This window comes from Schistocerca americana, chromosome 2 (genome assembly GCF_021461395.2).
Source record: "Schistocerca americana isolate TAMUIC-IGC-003095 chromosome 2, iqSchAmer2.1, whole genome shotgun sequence".
Classification (NCBI taxonomy): Eukaryota; Metazoa; Arthropoda; class Insecta; order Orthoptera; family Acrididae; genus Schistocerca; species Schistocerca americana.
This window is the reverse complement of record NC_060120.1, coordinates 879,776,772-879,803,670: the sequence shown is the minus strand read 5'-3', so window position 1 is coordinate 879,803,670 and position 26,899 is coordinate 879,776,772. Positions and strand designations below refer to the sequence as shown.

The following is a 26,899-nucleotide window of genomic DNA, read 5'->3' as shown; positions in this document are numbered from 1 at the left end:
TACGAAACAAGGGTTACTATGTTTCCAGTTACCCACTTCCAAAATCAATGAAACATTACAGTGACTCCATGCTGGGGTATTAACTTTATCTTGCAGCAAAGAATCGTTTGTAATCTCTTGCTCATAATGCTAACTTATCCTATCGCACAGTGGAAACAACAATGCCAATGCGGCAAGGCAATGAGAGTGGACACAAAAAGGCGATAAAATTGAACAATGTTCTAACACCAGAAGCTTGACAGTTGGTGTCATTTACAGGGGTCAGTTACCGTGGAGTATCAGCTACTGGGGCTGTCTGCTATCTGGGTGTCAGCTGTTGGATCGTATCCTCACACATCGTCATGTTACAGCAAAATTCAGATACTGGATCTTAAAACTGGAAACGGAATGGATGAGTATTTCATTCACACAGACCGTTAACACGAAACGGAACAGAACAGATTGGAATGGAACATAACTGAGCGGATCAGAATGGAATGGAGTGGGTTGGGACGGAACAGTACAGGTGACTTATTGACCAAGAATTTTACATTCATTTAAATCAGCTCCTGAATTGAGTCTTATGTGCAAATTGGGAAGTCTTGGTGTCCATCCTGTTTAGGTGACTGGGGAAATTTCTATGATGGATGATGGACCTAGGTGCCATCTAGCTTGTGGATAACACGTAAACATCATCTGCGGGCTGGGGAGTGGGGAGTGCGGGGAGGAGGGGTGGGTGGAGGGAGAGAGGAGTGACTGATGGCAGATTAGAGTACTGTTGGCCACTCTTCCATTGTGTTTCTTACAAAAACTGTATTTCCGTGTGCTATATACACTGTCTTTAGCTCAGGACTGTGGTCAGATGCACTGAAATCGGGGATAAGGAAGCGCTCCTTGAGGTATATGTAATTCGTTTCAGGTTTTAGTTGTCTTCCATAACGCTCTGGAATCCAGAGAAAGTTCATCGACTTTCCTTACCTCTATAGCTGAAATGTCTTCTGCATTATATTTATAAGATGGATGTTGTATTATCTCCACACTGCTTGGGTGAGGGCATCCGACTGTAATTTTGGCGAATCCAGTGTGGTCAAGAACTTGTTGAAACCAAGTGGTCTGACGAATTGGAGAGCTTGGATGATAACCACTGCACCTGTGGCAAGTTCTGAGGGAACGATTACTCCTGTCAACTGCTAAGTAAGGTATGTCCTCAACGAGAGTTGTCTTAATTAGTTACATATTACATGGGGGAGAGATCCGGCGACATAGCTGACCAAGGTAGGATTTGGCAAGCACAGAGACAAGCGTAGACACTCTCGTCGTCTGCGGGCTGGCGTTATCTCTCTGTATGTTAAGTCCAGGATAGCTTACCATAAGGGGCAACAAAATGTGGCACAGAATATCGTCGACATATCGCTGTGATGTAAGGGTGCCACGGATGACAAACAATGGGGCCTTCCTGTGGAAAGAAATGGCACCTCAGAGCACCACTCCTGGTTATCGAGCCGTATGGTGGCTGACAGTCAGGTTGGTATCCCTCAACTGTTGGGCGCTTATCTAGACATGTCTTTACATAAAAATATCATGATGACGAAGAATGAATAAGTTTGCAAAATATTAAATTCATTGGTATTTAAATACGGTTGCATGCCAGCTATACTCTATAAAAGAATTTAAAAACAGCTGTATCACTAAATAGTTACCCGAATAGGACGTAAATTGGTAGATGTTATGTACATGTACAGAAAAACAAATTGATTACAATTTCAGAAAAATTGGATGATTAATTCAAGAGAAACAGCTTCAAAAATTGAGCAAATCAATAATGCGTTGGTCCACCTCTGACCCTTATGCAAGCAGTAATTCGGCTTCGAATTAATTGATAGAGTTTTTGGATGTTCTCCTGAGGGATATCGCGCCAAATTCCGTCCAAGTGGGTCGTCAAAGTTCCGAGATGGTGGGAGTGCTCCAAACGTTCCCGATGGGGGAGAGATCCGGCGACATAGCTGACCAAGGTAGGATTTGGCAAGCACAGAGGCAAGCGTAGACACTCTCGTCGTCTGCGGGCTGGCGTTATCTCTCTGTATGTTAAGTCCAGGATAGCTTACCATAAGGGGCAACAAAATGTGGCACAGAATATCGTCGACATATCGCTGCGATGTAAGGGTGCCACGGATGACAAACAATGGGGCCTTCCTGTGGAAAGAAATGGCACCTCAGAGCACCACTCCTGGTTATCGAGCCGTATGGTGGGTGACAGTCAGGTTGGTATCCCTCAACTGTTGGGCGCTTATCTAGACATGTCTTCGCTGGCCGTTGGGCTCAGTATAAAGTGGGAGTCGTCGCTGAAGACGACTCTGCTCCAGTCAACGGGATTCCCATCTGGAGACGCCTCAGACAGCGATGGGATACGAACCTGACTGTCGCCCACCATACGACTTGACAACCAGGTGTGATGGCCTGTGATGCCATTTCTTTTCGTAGAAGGACTCTTTTGGTTGTTACTCGCTGTCCCCATACAGCTCAACAGTCGACGATATTCTATGCCAAGTTTTGTTGCCCTCCTGGGCTTACATTTCAGCAAGATAACGCCCATCCACACATCCCGGGAGTTCTAATTCTCACCTCCATACTTACCAAACCCTACCTTGAGCAGCAAGGTCGTAGATCTACCCCTTCCTCCCCCCCTCCCCTCCCCCAATTGTGAACGTTTGAAGCACTATGGGCAGGGCCCTCGGTCCATAGTTGGATTTTGATGATCTAGCGCGCCAATTGGACAGAATTTGGCACGATGTCCCTCAGGAGGACATCCAGTAACTCTATCAACCAATGACAAACCGAATAACTGCTTGCATAAGGGCCAGAGGCTGCCCAGGGCGTTAATGACTCGTTCAGTATGTGAAGCTCTTTTTCTTGAATAAATCATTAATTTTTTCTGAAACTGTAATAATTTGTTCATCTGTACAAGTACATCACATCTATCGATTTCCGACCCATTAGGATAATTACTTCGTGGTGCGTCGTTTTTTCTTTTTGTCTTACAAGGAATTCTTTGAGTGCGGAGTCGCAAGTTTAGTTTTTAATAAGGCTTGTCTGAAAATGGTGTTTTAACAATAATGTCAGGAAAAATATTAACTGCTAATGACTCACCAAGTGTGTGAGGAGAGCGACAGAAAATGAGTGTCCAGGAGGTGTAGAAATCAAACTCCAGTGGGAGGTATGTACTACACTTCACATAACAGACGTCGTCGATATTCAAGAGATGTTGAAAACAAACTATTAGTTTGCACCAAAAACTCCGAATGAAAAATGGCGCGCCATAGTGATCATAAACGCTCGCACCATCAAGATCGAAGGCTAACTTCTTGGGAGTTACAACGATGCAGGACGTTCAGTTAGGTATCTACTCTTAAAGAATACATATAGAATGATGTTGGTGTAGGCGGGGTGATGAGAACTGATCTAATGTGATGGTATGCGACCGAATGCGATACAGTCTGTCGTGGAGCCTATCGTGAAACTGCATACCCTGTAAGGGTGGCTGCAGACAATGAGATAACATGTTTTGTAGGCACGGAAAAGCAAACATCCAAAGGCTGAATTTGTTCAGGGGTTCCAGGTGGAATGAATTGCAATGTCACACACTTTTCAGGAGGGATACTTTGCTCTAAAGGAATATAATTTGTATACGCAGACCATGAATCAAACAAAAGCAAGTTATTTTGACCAGAGATTGGCCAGAAGCAGTCCTCATGCCATAGTTGTAGTTCTCTTAGCCCTTTTTCCCACTCTTGCTTGCTGTGGCGTAATTATTATCTACTTCCCTTGCAAGATGACGCACACAAGAAAGAATCATAGGGGACAGAGCACCTTCAACTTCTCGCATCACAATAAATAAATAACTTTTCAGCCAGTTTACCATGCAGATTAACAGTCGGAATAATTGTATAAGTATTCCTTAAGGGACTGATGTTAGTTGATCTTCATGTAACTCTCTTGGTACCTTTAATTTCCAGGGTTTCTTTCATATGCATTTCATTTTCAAATTCACATTGATCGGAGTTGAAAACAAATTCCTTACTGAACGATGGGATAAATTTGTTTATCTAATACGACGGCATACAACCGAATGCGATGCAGTCTGTCGTGGAGCGTATCGTGAAACTGATTACCCTTTTAAGGCGTGACTGCAGACAGATACAAATATATACTATCGATAAGAAATGATTTCAGTTAGCAAGGAGCGATTAGTGAGGTAACATCATCATGACGAAACGTTAGGCTTCATCTAAACGGTAAATATCATGTAAGCATAGTCAGTGTTCTTGGATATAACTATAGTGTACTGTGGGTCTACATTTAACTCATTTTGTTTCTTATTTCCACACCATGTTGCAACCACTGAACAGGGTAGAAATAACTGCTCGATACATCATCAGTCTGGTGCAAAGTGTTCGATCTTTATTTAGAAAGACCCGTTGTAGCACACATACAAAAGCAAAATGGACAGCAAGTATTTTGTTCTCCGCATACTTTTCCGATAATCAGTTAATTAATAATATGTTTCCTAGATGGAGAAAGTGGTCTACTTGTTCCAAAGGTGTGTTAGAAACATAGATACTGATATCCAGAAAGACAGCTTCAAGAACTGGATGTGCTGATACTTTTCTTTTTGGGATGTTGATGAGGCCAAACCGTTCATACGTACTGTAGAAAAAATTTACAAATAGCTGTAGCTGCTCGGGCGTATCAGCGAGAGAAGCGCAGTCGTCTGCATACTGCAGTTCAGACTTGTGAACCTCTTAGAATGGGGTGTAGACTGATTAGACAGTCCTCTGTCAAATCTGTATTTAATTTCTACACCTCCATTGCTTACAGACGATGTCTCAGAAAGCATGACTGCTAGTTTCAGGGCAAAGAACGTTGATGCGGATGTTGGTGTGAGAACACAACCTTGTTTGAGTCTTTTAGTTCAAATGGTTCAAATGGCTCTGAGCACTATGGGACTTAACTGCTAAGGTCATCAGTCCCCTAGAACTTAGAACTACTTAAACCTAGCTAACCTAAGGACATCACACACATCCATGCCCGAGGCAGGATTCGAACCTGCGACCGTAGCGGTCGCGCGGCTCCAGACTGTAGCGCCTAGAACCGCTCGGCCACTCCGGCCGGCAACGTTTTAGTGATACGCGATTTATCAGATTTTTCATCCTGGTATTGAACTTGCTCAGGCATGTCATCAAGCAGAATTTGAATAAGCCCAACAGAGTGTCCAGGGCAGCCGAACAGTGTAAGAACCTACACATAGCCTTCTCTAGATCATAGAACACAAATAGTAAAGGCTTGTGTTGGTCCCTGTACTTCTACCCTAATTGTCTCGCACAGAAGATCATATCAATAGCGATACTCGAAGGGTGAAATTCGCAGTGAGGTTCGGGAAATACAGTCTCGGAATGAGTCCGGAGGCTATTAATAAGAATTCGAGTAAAAGTTTTACCAGCTACGGAGAGCAAACATATGCCACTGCAATTACCATAGATGCTCTGGTTTCCTTTTCTAATGTTGGTGACAGTTGTTAAGATCATCATGTTAGCTAGTACCTTACGAGTTTCCCGCATTAGAAGGGACAGGGAGAACGTTTTTTAGAGGCAAGCCGCTGTTTTTAATGATCTCCATAGTGATGTTGTCAAATCCGGGTGCCATTCTTGGTTTCATAGTATCTAGAGCCTTGCTAAATTCATTAACTGTCGGAGGAACTGCCATCCAAGATTGTACTGGATGTTGTGCGATGTGTTTGAAGAAGTCGTTCAAAAATGTTCAAATGTGTGTGAATTCCTAAGGGACCAAACTGCTTAGGTTATCGGTCCCTAGACTTACACACTACTTAAACTAACTAAAACTAACCTATGCTAAGAACAACACACACGCCCATGCCCGATGGAGGACTCGAACTTCCGGCGGGAGGGGCCGCGCAGTCCGTGACAAGACGCCTCGAACCGCGCGGCCGCTCATCGCGGCGAAGAAGTCGTCATCGTCAGAAGAGTTACGGTTTAACAGTGAGCTGAAGTGCTGTTTCCAGAGTCTAACGATGTCCTGACCGTCTGCGAGGATGGCCATACTGTCGGCAGCCATGCATCCCTTTTTCTTCCAGCGTCAAAACTCCGCAAGTCCCTGGGATCTCATAGACTTTGAAATTCTTTAGCCTTTTGTTGTCATCAGTTGTCCTTGAGTGTTCTTATTTTAGTCTCGTATTTCTACCTGAGCCATTGAAATTATGTTTTCTTTTCCATGGAGGACAGATCCTGAGCAACATACAGGTAAGCATCCCTCTTGACACTTACGCATTTCTTAACCAGTTCATTACTGACATCGTGTTGTTTAAGAAGGGCTGAAGGATGTGTCACGATGTCTGGTAATCACTTGCGACACTGAGTTTGGGGTCTACTTCTACATAATAGACAGATGGAAATGAGGGGACAAATTAGGGCATATATCAACAGGTAATTGTTTTCAGAAATATCTATATAGTAACTTTTCTTCTAGATTTGACCAGTACTACTTTCTGTAGGCATGTCTGACACATTTTTTTTATGCAGCTCCTATTTTTGTTGGGTAATCCATCGGCTCATCTGAAAATCTGTTCAAAAACATAACAGTGTGCCATTCAAGTAAACAAAAGGAAGCAGGAGCAAAATGCACACCGATCATTGCTGTTCTGCTAACTTAGATTCTCCATAGATGAGTAGTGTTTCTACCTTCTCTTCGTTGGTGTAAATTGTACGCAAACAAACCTTCAACTGGCGACGATCAGTATGCATTTTCCTTATGTTTCCATTAGTTTGCTGTCAATACAGTAAGTGAACGAGCTGCATTATCCTGGATAGCTGCACTATGTGCTAATAGAGGAGAGTCAAAGTCATTTTTGTGTTACGTATTTAATGACGTCATGTTTCCTTGAACGAAAATATAGGATGCTATTTAAAAAATGACGCACTGTTATTCAGATCTTCGTAACGAACGAAGTCAAAAGACAATCATGTTGGTTAATGTCCCACTGGTAGCTAAACAACATTTGCTTGATACATTTTAGTTTTGTTTCTGGAAGAGAAGTTGTTTAGGGTGTATGAGATAAATGGAACACGTTATATATATTTTTGTCATTATTTCTTAAAGTGCCCATCGTATTGTTCCGCCAGCACCGTTAGTGGTGTGGTCACTGAGATGAGAGTTTTGGTGTTGCAGACTGATGTCAGCGTGGAGGACTGCAGAGGCATCTCGATACTACCTGGGGAGCTGCTTCTGCCGGTACCTGCAGACCTGTGGCAGAACCTGTACATGGAGGACCTTGCTGAAGACATGCTTTCGCTTGTCCATGATGCGTACGGCGTATGCTTTTACCACGAGATGAACGAGGATCTGTTTCCCAGTCCCAACTCGGCCTACGGTCGGCTTGGTCAATGGAATTGTCCTTCAATCTTCTTCGGCTCCACAGGGAATGATTCGTCCAAACGCCGACGGTGACGAGGCGTCGGACCACAGTCCACTATCTCTAAGACAGAACACTGCCATCAGTTCTGTACATAGGACACATTTAACAGTCATTTGGAAGGTTAAAACTGCTGTTTCTTACTCATGATCTTACAAAGTGACGTTTCCCGGCTGTGGTGCTATGAGGGTCTGTATTTATTTCACATTGCGCCAGTTGTTTCTCGTGGGAGTGAACGTGAAATTTTCCAACTTATTATCACTGGCTGTGAGTTTAATAATTTCGTATCCCCAGAAAAAAATAAAATTAAATGTATTAACTTAGTAATTAGCACTTTAGGTCAGTCTGTGCGAGTGAAGCCAGTGTTATCATTCCTTACTCTTTCGCCTTTATTTCTTGAAAAGCACTTCAGTGGCGTCAAATACACAGTGTGAACAGCAGTTCCACTGAACAACTTTTAGAGATGGTAGTATGGACCAAAACAAGAAAAAAAGTGTCCAGTAAACATGGGCTCTAAAGCACGTACCTTGAGAGCTATCAGCACTTATTCATCTTCGCTACTCCGAAATACGTCTCTTCTGCTGAACAAGTGCTCGTAGCTCTGAGGGTATGAATTTTAATGGCCGTTTTTAAGAGACATTTTTTCTTGTTTTGGTCAATAATATCTCCACCAAAAAAAAAAAAAAAAAAAAAAAAATTGGAAAGCAAAGAGCGTGCTGTAGAACAAATGTATTTCACAGTATTAAAGACGACCAAGGGCTCATAGCTCTTAAGGCTTACATTTGAGAACCTATGTTTACTAGGCATTTTTTTCCTTGTTTTGATCCTTCTACTAACTCTAAAAGTTCGTTGGTGGAGCTGTGGTTCACCCAGTATACAAATAAGTGTTAAGGAAAAACTAATAAAAAACGAAAAATTAAAAATACGGGTCACATGCATACATACCTAACCAATACGGAAGCATATACCAGTTCACACACACACACACACACACACGCAACAAACACAAACAGTTACACGACACACAGACCGCAGATACCACAAACACACATTCGACAGCTGGCAACAGCATTTAATGATTGGAAACAAGTTCAATACTTGATAACAAAATTCGAAACAACACATAAATAAAAGATATGTTCATATTCTCATTGCCATGTTAGTGATAACGTGAAAGACTTTGGATTGTTATCACAGAGTAATACGTCAAAAAATGCCAGAACGGTTTTTAACCTTGAAGTAGAGTGTTTAAAACGGAAAACAAAATAGTGTTGACTTATTTTTTTAATTATTTCTTATCGTATATTTTAGGCCACTGATGGTGCATTTTAAGAAATAAACGCGAAACGATGATAAAATTAGTTTATTCAGTTGCACATAGACGGACCTAACGTGATCATTATCAGCATAACGTTATACACAGCTGAGGAGGACAGTTCAATAAAAGTTAACGATGTCGGACTTAAATTTTTTTTTTCTGGATACGAATTATCAAAAAAATATCACTAACTGTTACTTGCTATAAAAGAGAGAGAAAAAGATGACGGAGCAGGTCAAGTGGTACAATCGGCATTATCACTTGTTTCCAGCGAACAGAAATACGACTAACAGTTCAGAGAACTCAGTGAGTTTAAGAGACTGGATTCGTATTCGGAGTAAACGGCCTTGTAATCCCACGCATTGATTCTTATTTCATTTCTTCTTTGTTGTCGTTGTCGCTGTTGTTGCTGTCTTGGGGACTGATTCGATTCAGCTCTTCGTGTTAGTCTATCAATTACAAACTTCTTCATTTCTGCATCACTATTGCAATCTCCATTCACCTGAACATGTTTACTGCAGTGAAGCTTTAGTCATAGCTCTTTGAAGTTCACCCCCCCCACCCCCCACCCCCTCCTTCTGCCCTCCCGTCCAACATACACTTCTCTACACCACCAATGTGTAGTATCAGCTGACCTCTTCTACTAATGAAGATGTGCCATAAATTATTTCCCCTAATTCGATTTCGTACCTCTTCATTAGTCATCCAAATTACCCATCTGTAGCACCATATTTCAAGAGTTGCTATTCTCGTCTCGGTAGCACTGGTCGTCATACAACAAGGATAGCAATAGAGAATGCCCTGATGTCGTAAGTCCTCTCGTGAAAATTTCTCTTTCATTAAAACCTACGATGTAACTGATATGACATGCAACGTTAATTGCCAATAAGCAAAAGTAATCTACATAATGAAGTTACGAAAAGTGTATGTACTTCTTAACTCGTGGATATACTAGAAGAATTTTCAGAAATAAAACTGTAATGATAATGAGATTCTTAACGCCGCAAAGAAGTTTGATCTCAGAAATGAAACTGGAAAATGTATCCAACTGGTAAACAGCAGGAGGCTCTCAGCGGCAGTTCAGTTATATAAAGACGCTTAGATTAACCTCGAAGTTCAACAAAATTCTTAATGTTTAAGTCGGTACTTCTAGTGATTACATGGTGTAAAAGAAATACATAAGCTATGCAAAATTTTAGACTGTTTGGAGAAGATGAAAGGGAACACTTTTAATCTGACAAAAATTGTAGAGGTGCACCGTTTCGGAGCTAGGAGTCCATAAAGGTTTTGAAGCTAGTGAAGTGCAGAAACGGTGTTCAAATTCCCGTATGATGAATATTGTTTTAGATATTTTGCTGTAAACGTCGTCCTCTTACACTAATACACAACTGGCATCTGGTTGCTAATGATTGTCTGACACGATCAGAACAACCAAGTGTTTCACGAATAATACCTGTAGCTTAACCGAAACGGAGAACCAGCTCTTCTGGAATGTGTACTGGTGTCTCGTACACCCAACAATTCCTCTCTCTGCTTACAGAGAAAGCCACAGGAATGAGGTCGGGAGGGGGTGGAGGCTACGGTACTGGCCCACCCCTCCCAATCCGACAATTGGGGAAACATTGCCTAAATGTTCTCCTGACATCAAAGGCTAAATGTGGTGGTATCTCATCATGCTGGAACCATAATAGTTGTCTGATACCTAGCGGGGCACTCTCCAACAAACTGGTTGTACTTCACGGAGAGAGATACAGTAACATTCTCCACCGTGCGTGCTAGGCTGAAGATACGGCCTAATCAGGTGGTCGTGAACAACACTAGCCTAAAAAAACTTATGGAAAATCTCTGTTGATGGTGGAATACACGAGTTGCCTTAGGATTTTCCAACTCCAAATGATAATATAGTGGCAGTTGAACAGTCCTTCCTTTATGAAGTCAGTCTCGACAGTAGACAAAACAACGTTTGTAAATCACTGATGTTTACAGATCGATGCAGATACCATTGGCAGAATTCCACACACTGGAGAAAGTCATCAGCTGATAGGATCTCGTGCAGGACATTTGACACGTTTTCTTTGGAGACACTCAGTTGCTTGGCTATGTCTCGTGTGCTAGCGCAGAGGGTGGCCTCAGTTCGCGGTAACGCAACTTCCTCAAACGGAAGCTTCCTCGTACAATGCGAGGTGTTTCTGTTTCCCGTCTGTCGGGTGTAAGGCGTCCTGGTTCGTGAAGATGGCCATCAAATATTTAAAATATAACCTTCTCCATGGAAATCGTTGTGCATGCAGGTGCCTGGCTGCTTGACTCTTCTATCGTGCCTTTCCATAAATGAGGTGCATGTAATCTAACGCAGTTAGAATATAATAATCCACCAAGAACCCGTAGACACCGTTAGAAACTCCCATGTAAACGCAACATAATATGAACAACAATAACGTGATTTTTTTATCCAGGGACATAGTCACTGCCAGTAATAATAAAAACTCAACCTCCTATCAGTAAGATGCAACTGTGCTGCAGATTGGATTTCAATGTCAGCGTCTTGCTTACGGAATAAGCAAAGCAAGTCCAGCGTAAAACTCTTCAAGGGCCCCTAGCAAGGAAACAGTGTACCTGTCACATTTGTGTCACGTAACAAATATCTCCTCTAACAACTCTACAAATTTGTGTTCACGGTTTCTTTACATTCCTTGTAGGGAAGATAAATAGTGGATACTAAATGAACCATATAGTACAAGAAATACAGAAATAGCATTCCTTACTGTTAAAAGTAGAATCGTAATGGAATCATTCCTGGTGGAAAATCGTGGCTGATCGAAATGAAATATTTCTTCCCAAGTTCTCATGCGCAAAGCGCTACGGAAGATAATGGATGGAACTGAGAAATAATTACAAGCCACCGAATCTTAATGCAAAGTGTGAGCCAATGTCCGTAAGTTAGTGTTTATCAACGGCTAATACAACGGATGTAGATTCTTGTTACCTGCACAGATCGCGTTTCATGGGAGACTGACTCTTTCTTAAATTTGATTCCTCAGAGGAAGCAGTAAACAAGTTACACTAACTTCAAGAGTTTCGCTATATAAATCTGGACTTAAACCAAAATGTGTTCGTTTCATTCATAACTAAATAATTGACTGAAGGCAAATAACTGGTATTATGTGTTAAGATAAATAATTAGAGCAAAATGCAGAGAAGGTCTGCTAAATAAAATACGTAGTACTGTTCCCATTTTCTTTTTTCGGACAGATTGCGTGTGAGACTTGACACTACTACGGTTTAGGAAGTCGATAGATCAATGAATTCGAATGTGCGTGTGGAAAGTCAGACGGCTACCCGGAATTGTAGGTTATTCACTTCAGAATTTCAGAAACTCGGCAGGCTCGTAATATTAAAATTATTAAGCAATAGCTAATTCGCGCTAGACTCCGTTGTTATTTGCTGACTTACAAAAACGTTAGCGATATTTTTTTTAATGTTGACCTCATATGCATTTAATTAAGGTTCACAATCATTCAAGTTTTATTTAATCACATGTCTTAGTCGTTATTTTCTAGTGAAACTGCCTTTATTTTACAAGAGTTACTATGTACTTAGATTAAAATAAGTTACGAAAAACAAAAAATATAAATATTGTTACTTGCTCTCTATATATGTGCTAAGGAAACCAATCCAGTAACGATTTGCTTATTTATAATTATTAACTACGTTACTAGCAAAACCACGACAAGCTTTTCTACATGTTATGTTGTTCCTATGACTGTTGAGATCAAACTTACTGTTATTTATGTGCTTGTGCTACATTTTTCGTTTATTAAATCTTTTTACACTAAAATAGTCTTTGAATGGGATACCTGCGTGAATTTCTCTAATGTACAATTAAGTTCCAGATGTCAGATTTAGCACACATTTTTATTTCTTCATCTATCCTCAGAATTAGTGAAGCCGTGAACGACAAAAGGCACAAAATTGAAACTGGACCAACTGAAACATCTCGCTCAATCACTTAAGCGTGTAAATTATTCTGAAATATTTAACTGAAATAAACTATCTCTGATGATTACTGTTTCTACAGCAACAAAAAGTTTGTATCCTGTTTGTATCTTGTCTTGTCACGTTAGTGCTACAGCGCTTGGGTGTCTTATAGGGGGCAAATTAATCTTGCTTTCTGGTCTTACATACCAAAACAGTACTATTAAGTTCGGATATTGAGTCACCATACTAAAAATACTTTATATTATTATGTGTTTTTTACTGCTGTATCACTCTGATAGTGTGGTAACTTAACAGGGTGGGTTTTGGAAATTGTCTCAAATACTCATATTTCTAATTACTTCTGCAGCATTTAACACATAAAATTACAAGTTGCACAGTCAGTGTGTAAAGAGCGGATTTTTTTTCCATCTCTTGTGTTATAATTAAAATGATAAACCTCACCAGAAAGGCATGGTGACCGTAAGCTAATATTACACAAAATGTTAACGTAACTTATTACCTTGAAGATTTCACCCTAAAATTATCTGTTACTTAGGCACATGTTTTTGGCGTAAGAATAACAGAGGTTAAAAGTGCTTTTCGCTATGGTGAAAATGTGTCGCCTGAATACATTCTAAAACATGCACTACGAACGAAATATACGTTAACGGAACGTACAACCACTTTCAAGGCAGCGTTACCACGGAACAAAAACCTGCAAAGATCAGCGATGTTTGGAACACAATAATATCGTCTAACCAGTTATCTGGTTTTCAAGGTCGGATCTATGTAAGACGAGGTCGTCTCTGATGCTGAGTAGTGAACACGCCTACTTGGTCCTCGAGGACGTTGCCATCTGTTGACAAGGAGTCAGCTATGGCTGAAAGAACAGTATCTGTTAAACTAGGCTGGCTCTTATATCACACTTCCTAAAATTTTCGACAATTTCTTCTCAGTTTGGTTCCATTCCATGTGGAAACCAGAGTGTAAAACTCGAGTTGAGTAGCGTAAGGACGGATTGATGGTACGAGTACATTGGAGGTATCTACGAGAGGGAGGACATGTTTGATGACGTGATAGAAGAAGAAAAGAGAGCCTATATGGAAGATGCAGAGGAGCCAAGATTAGAGTCAGAGATTGCTATCAAATATCGCAGATGGATAGATATGTAGATAACATTCCTTAGGAATTATCAAAATCGGCAACCAAACGACTATTTTAAGGTTTCCAGTTAATTTTTGTTATACAATGAAAGTGATATTTGTACACTTTTTTTTTGTTACGCCACAGAGGTTCTGAGTACAAGCAATGTGATCGTTGGGTGTCAATAGCATTGTCGTTACTTGTGTAGCATTCAGTGAGAAGCAAGTTCGAGAGTTGGGTGTTGGTCACGCTTCTAAGCGTCTGGAGATGACTAGCACAACAGAGATGTGTAAATGTGGAGGACGTTGCTTTTTGGAAGTACAATTTTTGAAGACTAATTTGAGAAGTGTGAAGATATTCAGGTAATGTTATCGCTGCATAATTTATGATGTGTTAGAAAGAGGCAAATTTTCAATATGATTTTTCTTTATTGGTTCAGGTCAGTTAGTTTGATTATCGAGAAGAGATAATGCAAAGTTATCTACTCACAAGGCTTGCACTCAGAGTTAGAATTTCACTACTCCTTTAATACTTCAGTAAAGTAATGGCTGACTAATTTTAACAAGAAATGAATAATGTAAAAATTATTGTAATTGTTATAATTCACAAAAAAATATTTTTAATACTAGTCTCTTCTATATCATTAAATAAATTCAGTTTCTGCCACTATCTTGTTTCGAAAGTTGCAGAGCACAATTTCTCAGAACACAAAGCACGATTTGGTTAGCATGGGTGCTTCCTGATGTACTGCACTTGGGCGAATCTTTCTGTTATCTTAAGCTGGTTCGCTGCTGCGCTGCATTTTATTTTTCAGCGCTTTCGAGCAGTAACGTGTTTCCGTTGCCCCAAGGCCAGTCATCAAAATCTGTTAGGGACAGCTTAACACCACAGTTAAGAGACGGTAACAACGTTCACAATGACGCACTGTTTTTCAAAATTATCTTCGGGCTCAGGTTAGGTAAACTTCAGTTCAGATTTCATTTCTTACGCAGATATTCATTTTCTTACAGTGCCGTGTCGCATTCGGGTGAGTATTATCTAATGTCTGCATACGTAAATTTACAGTGCATTTTAATAGAAGTATTTTGGACAGTTGTCCTTTCAAAGTTCAGCTTGTAATTTCATGCAGAGTTCTTACTCTATTAGTTTCATGTGCTGGAATCGCAAGACGCGTTCTGTGAAATCATGCATATAGCACTGTTAACTGCACTGAATAGAAGGAAATTTCACAGAATAGCATTTTTTTTGTACGGTTTTAGGATTTTTGATGATTGTGTTAAAGTTAATTGCAATAAAGGCTGCACAATTTATGGTGAACTCGGCGACTCTTTTTATCAAGATGGCGTTTATGTAAGTATACTATCTGCATTGTTCAGATTCAAATTACAACACAGGCAGACACAAAAGTAAAGAATAAGAAACCAGTTCTCATACACAAAAAATAAACAAAACAGTTACACTATTCGATTGGTGTGTAGAATATATGAGACTAGAGTCATACCATCAGACTTTCGGAAAAATACATCCACACAATCCTGAAGATTGCAAGGGAGAATAAATGGGAGAACAATCAACTTAACATCTCATGCATCCAAACCGGTGACGAATAGTACACATGAGAATGGAAAAGAAAATCATGAATCTGTTACATAATGATCAGCTTGGTTATAAGAAACGTAAAGGCATCACTTAGATCATTCTACCATTTCTGTTGATAATGGAAGCAAGAAATAGGAAAATCCAAAATATCGCAATAGGTTTATCCACTTAGGAAAAAACCTTTGACAATGTAAAATGGTGAAAGATGAACGAAATTCTGAGAAAAACTGGAGTAAATAAGTAAGGCTGGGTTTAAAGTACCGTAGACATAGGTGTAATTAGAGATGGAGCACAAGCTCGAATTGTGCAAGGATAGGAAAGGAATGGAAATCGGCCGTGCCCTTACAAAGCAAATATCCCGGTATTTGCCTGGAACGATTTAGGAAAATCACGGAAAACCTGACTCTGGATGGCCAGACAGAGTTTTGAACTATTGCCCTCTCGAATGCGAGTCTGTTGTGCTAACTGCTGCACCATCTCACTTAGTCGAAGTAAACAATAAGGAATGCATAATATACAGGGTGTAAATTTTAAGCTGGCAAGCCAGAATAAGTCGAAAAATAAGCTTCACACGAAAACATGTGTAGAATCCAAAGATGATTATTATCGAGGGGGACATCTGATGATGCTAAAATTAGCCAGCCACCCCAGTCCCCTAGGCGTGGGGCGGGAGGGAACTTTAAAATTTCAAATGGGAACCCCCATTTTTTATTGCAGAATTAGATTCTACATAAAAACTACGTACATTTTGTCTTAAACATTTATTTTGATTCTTGGTACTTGGCGCTGTAATTCAACAAAATCCATGTTCTCATTTATCGTGGAAAATGGTTACAGATAAATAAAAAATACGTATTTACTTCGCAAATTCAGCTAATGAGTTCACTCGTTAGTAAGTAGCATGTTTGGTTAGTTAGTTAGCTAGTCAGATGATTTGTTTGATAGTAAAAAGTTGTGTGGCCTCATGACCACGAAACAAACAAATCTTATTCGAATCTGCGGGAAAAATTAATATTTGCGTCAACATTTGTAAAACTCTAATTCTTCTCTTCCAAACCCCACCCTATGGGGAGAGAGGGAGAGTTTTAGTTTTAGCGAATCAAAATTTACGAAGTAAATAAGTATTTTTAATTTATCCGTAACCATTTTCCACTAAAAAATGAGAACATGGATTTTCTTGAATTACAGCGCCAACTACCAAGAACCGCAACAAATGTTTGAGACAAAATGTACGTAGTTTTTTTATGTAGAATCTGATTCTGCAATAATTAATGGGGGTTCCCATTTGAAATTTTAAAGTTGCCTCCCGCCCCACCCCCAGGGGGCTGGGGTGGCGGGCTAATTTTAGCGCCAGCAGACGTCCCCCCCGAAAATAATCATTTCTGGATTCTACATAATTTTTCGTGTGAAGCTTATTTTTCGAGTTATTCTGGTTTGTCAACTTAAAATTTACACCCTGTATAAAATGTACAAGAACTAAGAGGGTAAAATAAGAATGGAAAACCAAGAAGGTAGTGGTCGGATTAAAATGTGTGTGAAGTGGTCACGGGGTGTAGGGCCTCTTCTGTTTGGGATTGGGTCGCAGTGGTGGGTGTTGGCGAGAGAGAAGGCCGTTGTTAACTTAGACAAACAACATCAAAAGTCGAAACATTTTATTCACACTCATGCTAGTACACTCGCAGCATCTTGGGGAGGTGGCAGCCACACTCCCTTGCAACACGTGGCGAGGCCGGCAAGCGGCGGCGGCGGCGTCCACTTGGGCAACAATGTAAAAAATTTACAAATTTCCCTCCTTGGGTACTAGGCAACTTGAATCGCAAGGTTCAGAGGCTATGAGTTCTTTCTTTAGGTTTAGCCCCTCGATTACAAATTTGATTGTCCTGTTTCGTCCTTTACAACAAGTCGACTATATTTTCCACTCAAACTTAGAACAGATAGGATGTTCCCCATGAAATTTTTCAACACAGCTCGCTACAGCTACCATTACCTTGGAATCTCTCCATATGTTGCTTAATCTTAACCACAGGCCACATGCACTACATAATAGTACTTCACGACGTCATAAAATGCAAGGGAATAAATTTATTTACATTATTCATGTTGCAGTATCCACACACAAAACCATGTTCACGTCTTCCATTTCCATTACCCGTCACTCATACACGAGTGGCGATCCAGTCCATTGGGGACTGTACTACCAGGGGGTCAACTGCCCACCTCAGGTAGGTGGAGGCTATTAGAGTGCTACACACTCAAGGTCACGGCCAAATGATGATGTTTTTGTGGATAACGCTGCACATGCTGTATCACCTGCTCCACCGAAATACGTCCTCCAAATACGCCCTCCTTGGGTCGTTATAAGCTGGTTCAGGAAGAGGATTAAGTCTGGTGTCAAGGTGTTATTGAGGTAGGTCAAATTTTGAACCGCAAACACTCCCATCAGCTTTTCTGGCCAGTACAGATATGACTGCGTTATGTTCGCTCTGGTTCCCTCCATCAATGAATGACATGTGGGCTGTTGTTCCCATTGCATTACAAGGTGTCCAGTGAATTAATAACACACTGCCATGCAATACCAGTCTATTCATCCCTGTGAGTCTATGCAGTTTATAGCAATTTGCTATCACTTCTAAGATATCAAAATGGCATATATACAGTGTAGCCCCACTAGCTGGAAGTAAGATTGAAACTCCAAGATGTCACACACACGACTCTGACATCTATTTTGCTTAGGTGAACTGAACTTCACATATTCCTGAGTCAATATGAATTTCTTGAGTCGGGCGAGTTTTAATCCTGCCCTCTGACAGTGCTCGAGTTCCATCGCTGCCATTATCATATGTCTACCTCCTAGTACAATATTACCATGATATCTCTTGTCCTGAACTGTACACACTTCCACAGAGCCCCTCACCTTAATGGGCAAGTGTGAAGGTGTGAATGGTGAGTCCTCACTCGCAACCATGAATCGAACCAGCACACATCGTCGTACTTTCTCCATTCTAATTTCTACTCTCGGTTCTGCAAAGAGCTTCAACTCAAGTGGCAACTCTTGCGCTTTCCAAAACCCAACCAGGTACTGTTCTGGTGCTAAGAGTGTTGGTCTAAGATGTCTTTGTATGGGATGGTGAACAGTTTCTTTCTAAGTCACAATCACCACTTGTGCATCCCAAATACTATCGGCCAACGATTGTAGCAGTCTTTCGACTGGGCCCTTGTGTCCAATACATCCACTAGAATCTGTATAATTCCTAGATCCCTATTCACGCTGTCAGCTGATGACTTCAGGTATGCCATTACCTCAGTCGTCAATTTCCGTAATGCTCGCATGTTGTACAGCACCTCCTTTCCCAATCTTGTCAGCTGCACGGTATGTCATACCACCACTGCTTCTTAACTTTTGCCATTTCCTTCACTCTTTCCGTAGTACTGTTTAACTCTCTAATTTCGATTTCATCTGCAGTCCTGATCTCTATTTTCAATTTCTTTCTCCCAGGATCAGGATCCAACCAATCTCTTTGTATTTCTGCAAGGTACGCGGCATCACGTCCATTGCTTGCTGCATTTGCTCCCATAAGCGTTTCTATGATTTGTTAAACCTATGGCAATCCATCCAAAATTATTTGAATCCACATTTTTTCGCGTGACACTGCAGTCCTACAAACTTACCCTCCAATGAACTCCCACACACTGAAAACAAGTATCAGCACCCATTGATGACTAGTGAGAACTATATCCTTTTGCCTGGTTATAGCAACTTGAGAATAGAGAGCCACCATTAGTTTCTCTTGCCCCTTTGGAAATGTCAGTTGTCACCCGACAGTCTTCTTATACCTTCATTTCTCATATTCTCTAGACAAAAACTGTCATAATCATGCCACTCATAAATAAATTCTCCACGTCTTGTTCATTGTATCATGCTGCTTCCAATAATCACACCATCCACATCTTCATTCTATCTAACTTTGTAATTACACTACAACATAACACAATATATCCACACCATTACTCCTCTTTATACGACATTTTTCACACAGATCGCACAACATCTTCAATGTCACCCTTTTTGTCACATCTTTTGTCCTTTCTCTTCGCTGTTGGATGTTTTTTCCAAATGGCACTGAATCTGGAGCACCTTGAAATGTTATAAGTGTCTGACATGAACTATCATTGTTCTAGCTGGCAAGTAGATCTTGACACTGAATGGTGATATTGTCTCTATCACTTAGTATGGCCCCTGGTACCTTGTCATGACCTTTGCTTTACCCTTACAGGTATAAGGACTTGACAACAATAATCATTATCCCACCCAATACGCAGTGTCTTCCCTGTGTGCTTCCCCATTACTCTTGCTGCTCTAGGGATTTGGCATTTGCTTTCTGCATACACCTCAACACTACTGTTACTGTCTTGGCGAAATTGCGAACTGGTCCCCATCCGTACAAATCTTTGGTCTAATCACATCAAATGTTGATGCAATCTTTGTATTGTACACCAGATCAGTATGGGATAGCCCAGTACCACTGCGAACCCTCGAGTTGTAAGCTTCCATGTCAGGTATGTATACCAGTCATTGTGGTGAGACTTTGCATAGAAACTCAGTATGTTACCAATTGTATGATGCACATGTCTATTTTACCATTAGTTTCCAGTTTGTTGCTCTTGTATTTCGAATCCACAGTGTAGTGTGCGTACTGTAAGACCTTCGGTACACACACCATCAGATTATTTGACTTGTCGCTCTAACGAAGTAGGCGAGTGTCAGCAATATGTCTCGTGGTCTTATCGTGGCGTGTTTATCTTCTGCCGTTAGGTCAGACGATAGAAATTCCACTTGCACGCTTAGAGTAGCAGATTGACGGTGACCAACTTTAAACAGAACTTGATTAATTTTTACACACATTTATTAATATGATAACAAACATAAACATTACTTAACTTGATTCTGGATGCTATTTACAATTGACAATCTGAAGTTCCTTTGGTCTTGGTACGTTAATCTTATTCTCACATATCTGTGATACTTGACAAAGTGTCTATACATTTATCTTCATGGCTATGTATAGGAATACGATAATCTTATTAGGCGCAGACTGAAACTTGACTATAGACTAATGCAGACCAATGCAGACTAATGCAGACTGACTAATCGGAGGTCTGTACACTCGTTATAATACCTCGCGCGTTCATGTATCACTGCGCGAGTGTGATCCGCGAAGAGAAAAGGTTCTACGTTAGCAGCAATCTCATTGGCTGCGTTACATATTAATACGCGGATCGGCGGAAGCAGAATTTTGTCCGTCTCTATGACACCGCCATCTCGCCTGCGCTGTTGTGCTTAGTGCTCTAGTGGGAAAGTTGTGTACGCGCTGACTACGCGGAACTATGTACACAACACACAGTAAATGACACAACTGTTTCAAATCCAACAGAAATTTGTGAATGTGGCTGTGATTACCATCCCAGGTATATAAAACTTGGGGAACCAGTTGTTGGCCATGTCTGCACCACTGTAACTGCTTGTTGATTTTGGAGAGTGATCATTTCCACAAATGTTGAAAACGGGTCAGCAATTGTTAAAACAAAGAAATTTCCTACTGGTGTCCAGTTAATGGACCTAGGACGTCAATCCCCATCATTTCAAATGATTTTAGCCGGCCGGTGTGGCCGTGCGGTTCTAGGCGCTTCAGTCCGGAACCGCGTGACCGCTAGGGTCGCAGGTTCGAATCCTGCCTCGGGCATAGATGTGTGTGATGTCCTTAGGTTGGTTAGGTTTAAGTGGTTCTAAGTTCTAGGGGACTGATGACCACAGATGTTAAGTCCCATAGTGCTCAGAGCCATTTGAACCATTTGAATCAAATGGTTTTGTTGCTTTTTGCACCATTTGTAATGGTACGGGCTCTAACGCATGTCTACTCTCTGTGCATACTGTACACAATTTTTTACTTAATGGTCCATGTTTCCATTCCTGCCTTTCCACCAACACCGTTCTGATACTCTCCAGTTTGATGCCCTCCAACCTCCATGCCAGAGTATATTGCGGTCTGTTCTCATTAACATTTTCTCCCTGAGCTTAGCTTGTACCACTATACATGGCCCTTAAATAGTTGTCTTATAGAGCAGGCCATCACACATGCTGAACCACAGCTGCATTACGTGTAGCTTGCAAGTGGTATCAGCTGCTCCAGCTGTTTGCTACTCAACAAGGCCATCACCCTGTTCCTGTACCACTACTTTCTGCGGAAACCAACTGCAGCTCGGCCTCAACACTCACCTCGTGAGCCTGCTAGAACAAACCTCCAACCTCAATAACCACATTACAGATCCTAATCAGCCAGTAGTCTGAATTTTTTCCCATAGAAATAGCACTGAAAATACATAACTCTACGTATGAAGCTGAGAATTTCCTTCTCTTTCCTGGAATAGTTGTTTCTGCCTTATTCAGTTATCACAAAGTGTAGGACACAGGATGTTCTCCATCTTTTACCACCCAACTCAAAACATACTCCAACGCCTGACTTGAAGCGTCACGTGACACCAAAAATTCCTTCTGATATACTGGGAAAATCAACACTGGGCTCAATATGACAGCTTTTTTCAACCTCCCAGCGGTGGCTCGGTCCTGCCTCATCCACTCGAATTTCATTGTTTCTTTCAGTAGTTGTTTGAGTGGCTGTCCAGTATCTGTGAACCCATTCATAAATTTCCTGTAATAATTGGAGAGATCTAAAACGATTGTAGCTCCTTTCTCAACTCAGGAGGTAGAAAATCCTTAATTGTACGTATTAATCTTCGATTTGTCCTTAGTCCTTATTTACTTATTACATGCCCTAAGTACCCAACTTCCTCCAAGAAAAAACATACTCTTCTCTTCTTAATGTAAGATGCATCGCACATAATCTTTTAAAAGTCTCTCTCAACCCTTGTAGAAGCTCCCTCATATCACTCAAGAACACAATTATATCACAAAAAGGACAGGATACACTAGGCATTGTCAAGTAGAGCGCTTGTAGCTGATGGCATCCACTCATTATGTATGTGGTAGGGAAGTACCAACATTGTCCAAATTTATCGTTGGGCTCTGTGATATAGGGTTTGGGGTATGCATCGGTTATTGTCTTACTATTAAGATGACAGTAGTTACAGACGACCGTGACAGCTGCTCCACATCAACTAGTGCTCTCCTCTACTATTACATCACGTAGCTGTTGGTCAATGAAATCTTTCATAAGTGTTTGTAAGATGCTGAGGTACATGATACAGTTTGTGGTATACCGTTGCCTCATTTTCTGTTGGAATTCAGTGTTGTGCTGCTGGCAGTGGATTCCGTGGATGAAATAAATCATCAAGATGTACTAGTAATTTCTCCGTTTCCAGTCTTTACAGTTGCCCTACCTTGGAACATAATGCAGTTTTACTGGTAGCCTGCATTTGACCATGGTCCATATACGACGTGGTCCAGTCATCCTCCTCCAGGTTGACCAGATTCGCTACTAACAATCCCTTCGTTAGTTTTACCAAATCGGCGCCAAAATTGTCTATATTCACGGGTACCGTTTTCCTGCTGTCTCTCCCTTATGCCCGTAGAATATTTCGTCTTATAAAACAATCTGATGTATCCAGTGCATTATTATCTTCTAGTGGCTCTGTTGTGCTCAACATATCAACAGGTAACTGAAATTCTATACTTACCCAAAGGGTCTTCCCAGTGCCCTTTGGCACCATATCATTCCAATCAAGCCTTAGTATTTTTATATGCAGTTTAACTGAGTTACCCCTTACGATAGACGAAACTTGTGACAGTAGTCCACTGGCGACAGTTTCCCCTAGCTGCAACGTTGTTCCTTTTTGTTCCACCGTAGATTGTCAAAGGTCGGTTTTGGCATGATGTTTTAACAGAAAGTCTACCCCAGGATCAAATAGTAACCAGGCTCACCTGAGGCACGACCTCCACACAATTCTCAAACTGAAGAGCCTCAACTTGAAAATTTAATAACACTGACGTGACATCATTGTCTCCCATCCCACACAACGTACAGAATGGTGAGTTTAATTGCTTCCAATCTACGAGGTTCGGACTTGCCATTGACATATGTGTCTTTGTACTAAACAAAGACTTATGTTTTCTGCCATTCTCCATTCCTATTTTACCTCATTTCACTTCTGTAACGGGAACGCCGTTCCACGAACTTGGGGTTCCCTTTTGTGTTTAATCTTAGTCCACTTTCCCGTTCCATGTTCCCACCATTACTCTACATTCCCATTGATGAATTCCACCCGCATCATTCTTACCTAGTTGAGGCTGCCTACTTCCCTCCGCACATTCCATGATAGTACACACCTATAACACTTCACAGCAGTGGAAAACACTGCTCGAATGTCCTGTACACCTGTTGGTATTGTAACCTCCCCACCGAAAATTTTATGAAATTTTAGTTTGAATGCTAATGCACATTGAGCTAAGTGTAAGCTCCCCAGAGAAATTTTGAAACACAATAGTTGAATGTTAACAAGAATCCAACCTAACGTAACCTCCCAGCAAATAAATTCAATGACAATGACAATTAAACAAAAATTAGCAATCTGACCGAAGTATAAGTTCCTCACAAAAAAATGAAAGTCAATTCAGTGATGATAAAATCTCAGTGACAAAGAAAACACGAACAGATCGAAATGTCGATCTTAGGCCCTGTTCATTAATTAAACTGAAATTCTTACCTTAGTAAAGCTGCATCTGCTCTTATTTATTTTTGCCATAGCTTGGAGGAAATTGATTGCAAAAATCTTGAATTTAAGGGAAGCTTTTCTTTAAGGAATATCAAGGGAATATTTCTTTCATTAAAGAATTCTTTGTTAAAAAATTGCTTTGAAAACCAAAATTATTATTGGGGCGATTGTTGCACAAATTAGTTACAGTTAATTTACATTATTAGCTGAGCGCATTTAAAATTAATATATCTCATCCTGAATCTTGACCAGAGTGCCATATCGACGCCCGCCGACTCCTCACACACAACTGCACTGGGCTGCTACTACCGACATACTGCTCTGCCCTACTGTTACTGACAGACTGCCCACTGACTACTGCTCGCAACTGCACTGCGCGACTGCTACTGACAGACTACCGCTCGCAACTCTCGCGCGGTCAAGCGCAGACTAGCCACGATAAATGGCTCTCTGGTCAGAGACTCTGCAATGCCTCGCCATCGCCGCCACACAACATACGTGTTTCATAACCCTCCACTGGGGGGGAAAAAATTTGGCAGCGATGATGAGTCATTTGGACTTGCCAAGCGCGGCAAAATTTTTCTTTAATTAATAAACTTGTACAATTTACAGAATATTTAGATACATGAATTAAATGTTGGGCACATGCACCGAGTACAAAACATTTCAGACAAAGACAAGATATGAGTACAGAACATATTCGCAAATCAGAAAAATGCATATACAAATTATTTGACAGATAACAAAGTGCACACGCACTGAAAAAATTCTGTAGCATTTTCAGAACAAATAAACAGAATGGCAGAACATCATGTTGACAAGTGACATGAGTGCACATGCACTGCAGTTGAGAACATATCAGCAAATGACGAAATGTATATACAATGAGTAACAAATGACATAAGTGCATACACACTGAAGTACTGAACATACAGAATGAGTACAAATCATATTGAAAAATGAGAAAAGCGCACAGGCACTGAAGTTCAGTAGAAAACATATTAACACATAAGATAAGTGCACATGCACTGTAGTTCAGAACATATCATCAAAAATAAAAATGTATATACAATATAAAAGACAATAGTGCACATATACTGTACTTCAGAACAAATCGAAAAAAATGTCTTTAACATTTTCACAACAAATAAACATAATGCCAAAAAAAAAAAAATCATGTCGACAAGTGACATAAGTGTACTCGCACTGGAGTTCAGCAAATCGAAAAAAAAAAATGTATATCCAATGAACATAAATGATGTTAGCAAAAAATGATTTTCACTATTAGGATAGGAATGGGAAGGATTGCATCATGGTTGTAGCACTTTAGATTGCACACAGCTGTTCTGAAAGTCCATATCTTTCCACAGAAGTATAACACCAAGTGACACAATTTGAAGTTCTTTTCCCATCAGAATTTATCAGCGTAGCCAAGACAGTGAACTGTCGTAGTAATGTTCCATGTTTTCATTTTGGCAGTACATTAGGTACACCAAACAGTGGGACCATAATAACGTCTTCATCGCTCACAGTGGTGGACAGCATGTCGTGTCAACACCACGCTCTTACAAGGCACACCAACGTAGAATTAGTGCAAAAACCAAATATAGTGCTCCATGATCATGAGGATGGACAGGACAAATGGATATTGCAGTAATTCAGGGTAGTTAGCTCATAAGGTGAAGGACATTAAGTCACATAATAGGCTTCATTGAGAATTACAGTAGCAGTTAGCGGCATTCATAGCCCAGTTATTGAACATTTCTGTACCAAGTATGTAGTATTACAGAATAATGTTCATAAAATTAAATTATTGGCATCATGGGTAATCGTATTACAATAAACAGTGGCAGTCCTTGGCCAGTTACAAAGCATATTTAGTATGACAGAATAATGTTCATCAGAAGTCTTAATTGAAAAGGAGAGTCAATTATTGGCCTAGCATTAACATAATACATTAAGTGATACAAATTATTGGCACTCATTGGCCATTTACCAAAACATGAAAAGTCAACATTGAAAACAAGAGCTAATTAATGGCATAATTAATAACATAATTCATTTAGTAACATTAATTATTGGCACTCAGTGGCCAGTAAGTATTGAATAGTATAAAACATTGTTCATCATTCAGTATTATTCAGAACTTTCTTAAATGAGTAGCATTATTTGAAACTGGTGATACACACCATTAAGAAGTCATGATTAAAAATCAGTTAATTACAGTCATAGCATTAATAATCATCGGCATTATAAGTAGTCTCATTACAATAAACAATGGCAGTTATTTGCCCGTTACAAAGCATTATTTTATATATTTTTTTTGTATCATTAAGAAGTCATTACTGAAATGACATACTATTCAGAGCTGATCAGTATTATTCAGAATCCTCTTAAACTAGTAACATTATTTGGGACTGGTAATACATTTTGTTTTTGTGCTAGCAATGCATTGCTTAGGGTAATTATAGGGGAAAGCAAGAAGAAAAAAATTTGTTTCTGGTTTGTTGGTATAAATGAAAATGTGTAACGTCATCCGTCATAAGTCAGCTGTGGCAAGATTATGAAACAAGTAGAGTATATGTAATCACATTCATAGATTTAATGAACAACTGCTTATAGCACATTAATCTCATAAATAATTTCTCCTGCAAAAAATATATAAAGATGGATTA

The 26,899-nt window shown here is 40.3% G+C and overlaps 1 protein-coding gene across 1 annotated transcript in view; it reads left to right on the top strand.

Moving 5' to 3' along the window:
* Positions 1-7,497, top strand: part of LOC124594519 — a 74,276-nt gene extending 66,779 nt beyond the window's left edge. The window contains exon 5 of the mRNA XM_047132892.1: positions 7,219-7,497. Coding sequence (XP_046988848.1) covers positions 7,219-7,497 — 279 coding nt within the window. The remainder of the gene's footprint in view (positions 1-7,218) is intronic.
* The last annotated feature ends 19,402 nt before the right edge of the window (positions 7,498-26,899 follow it).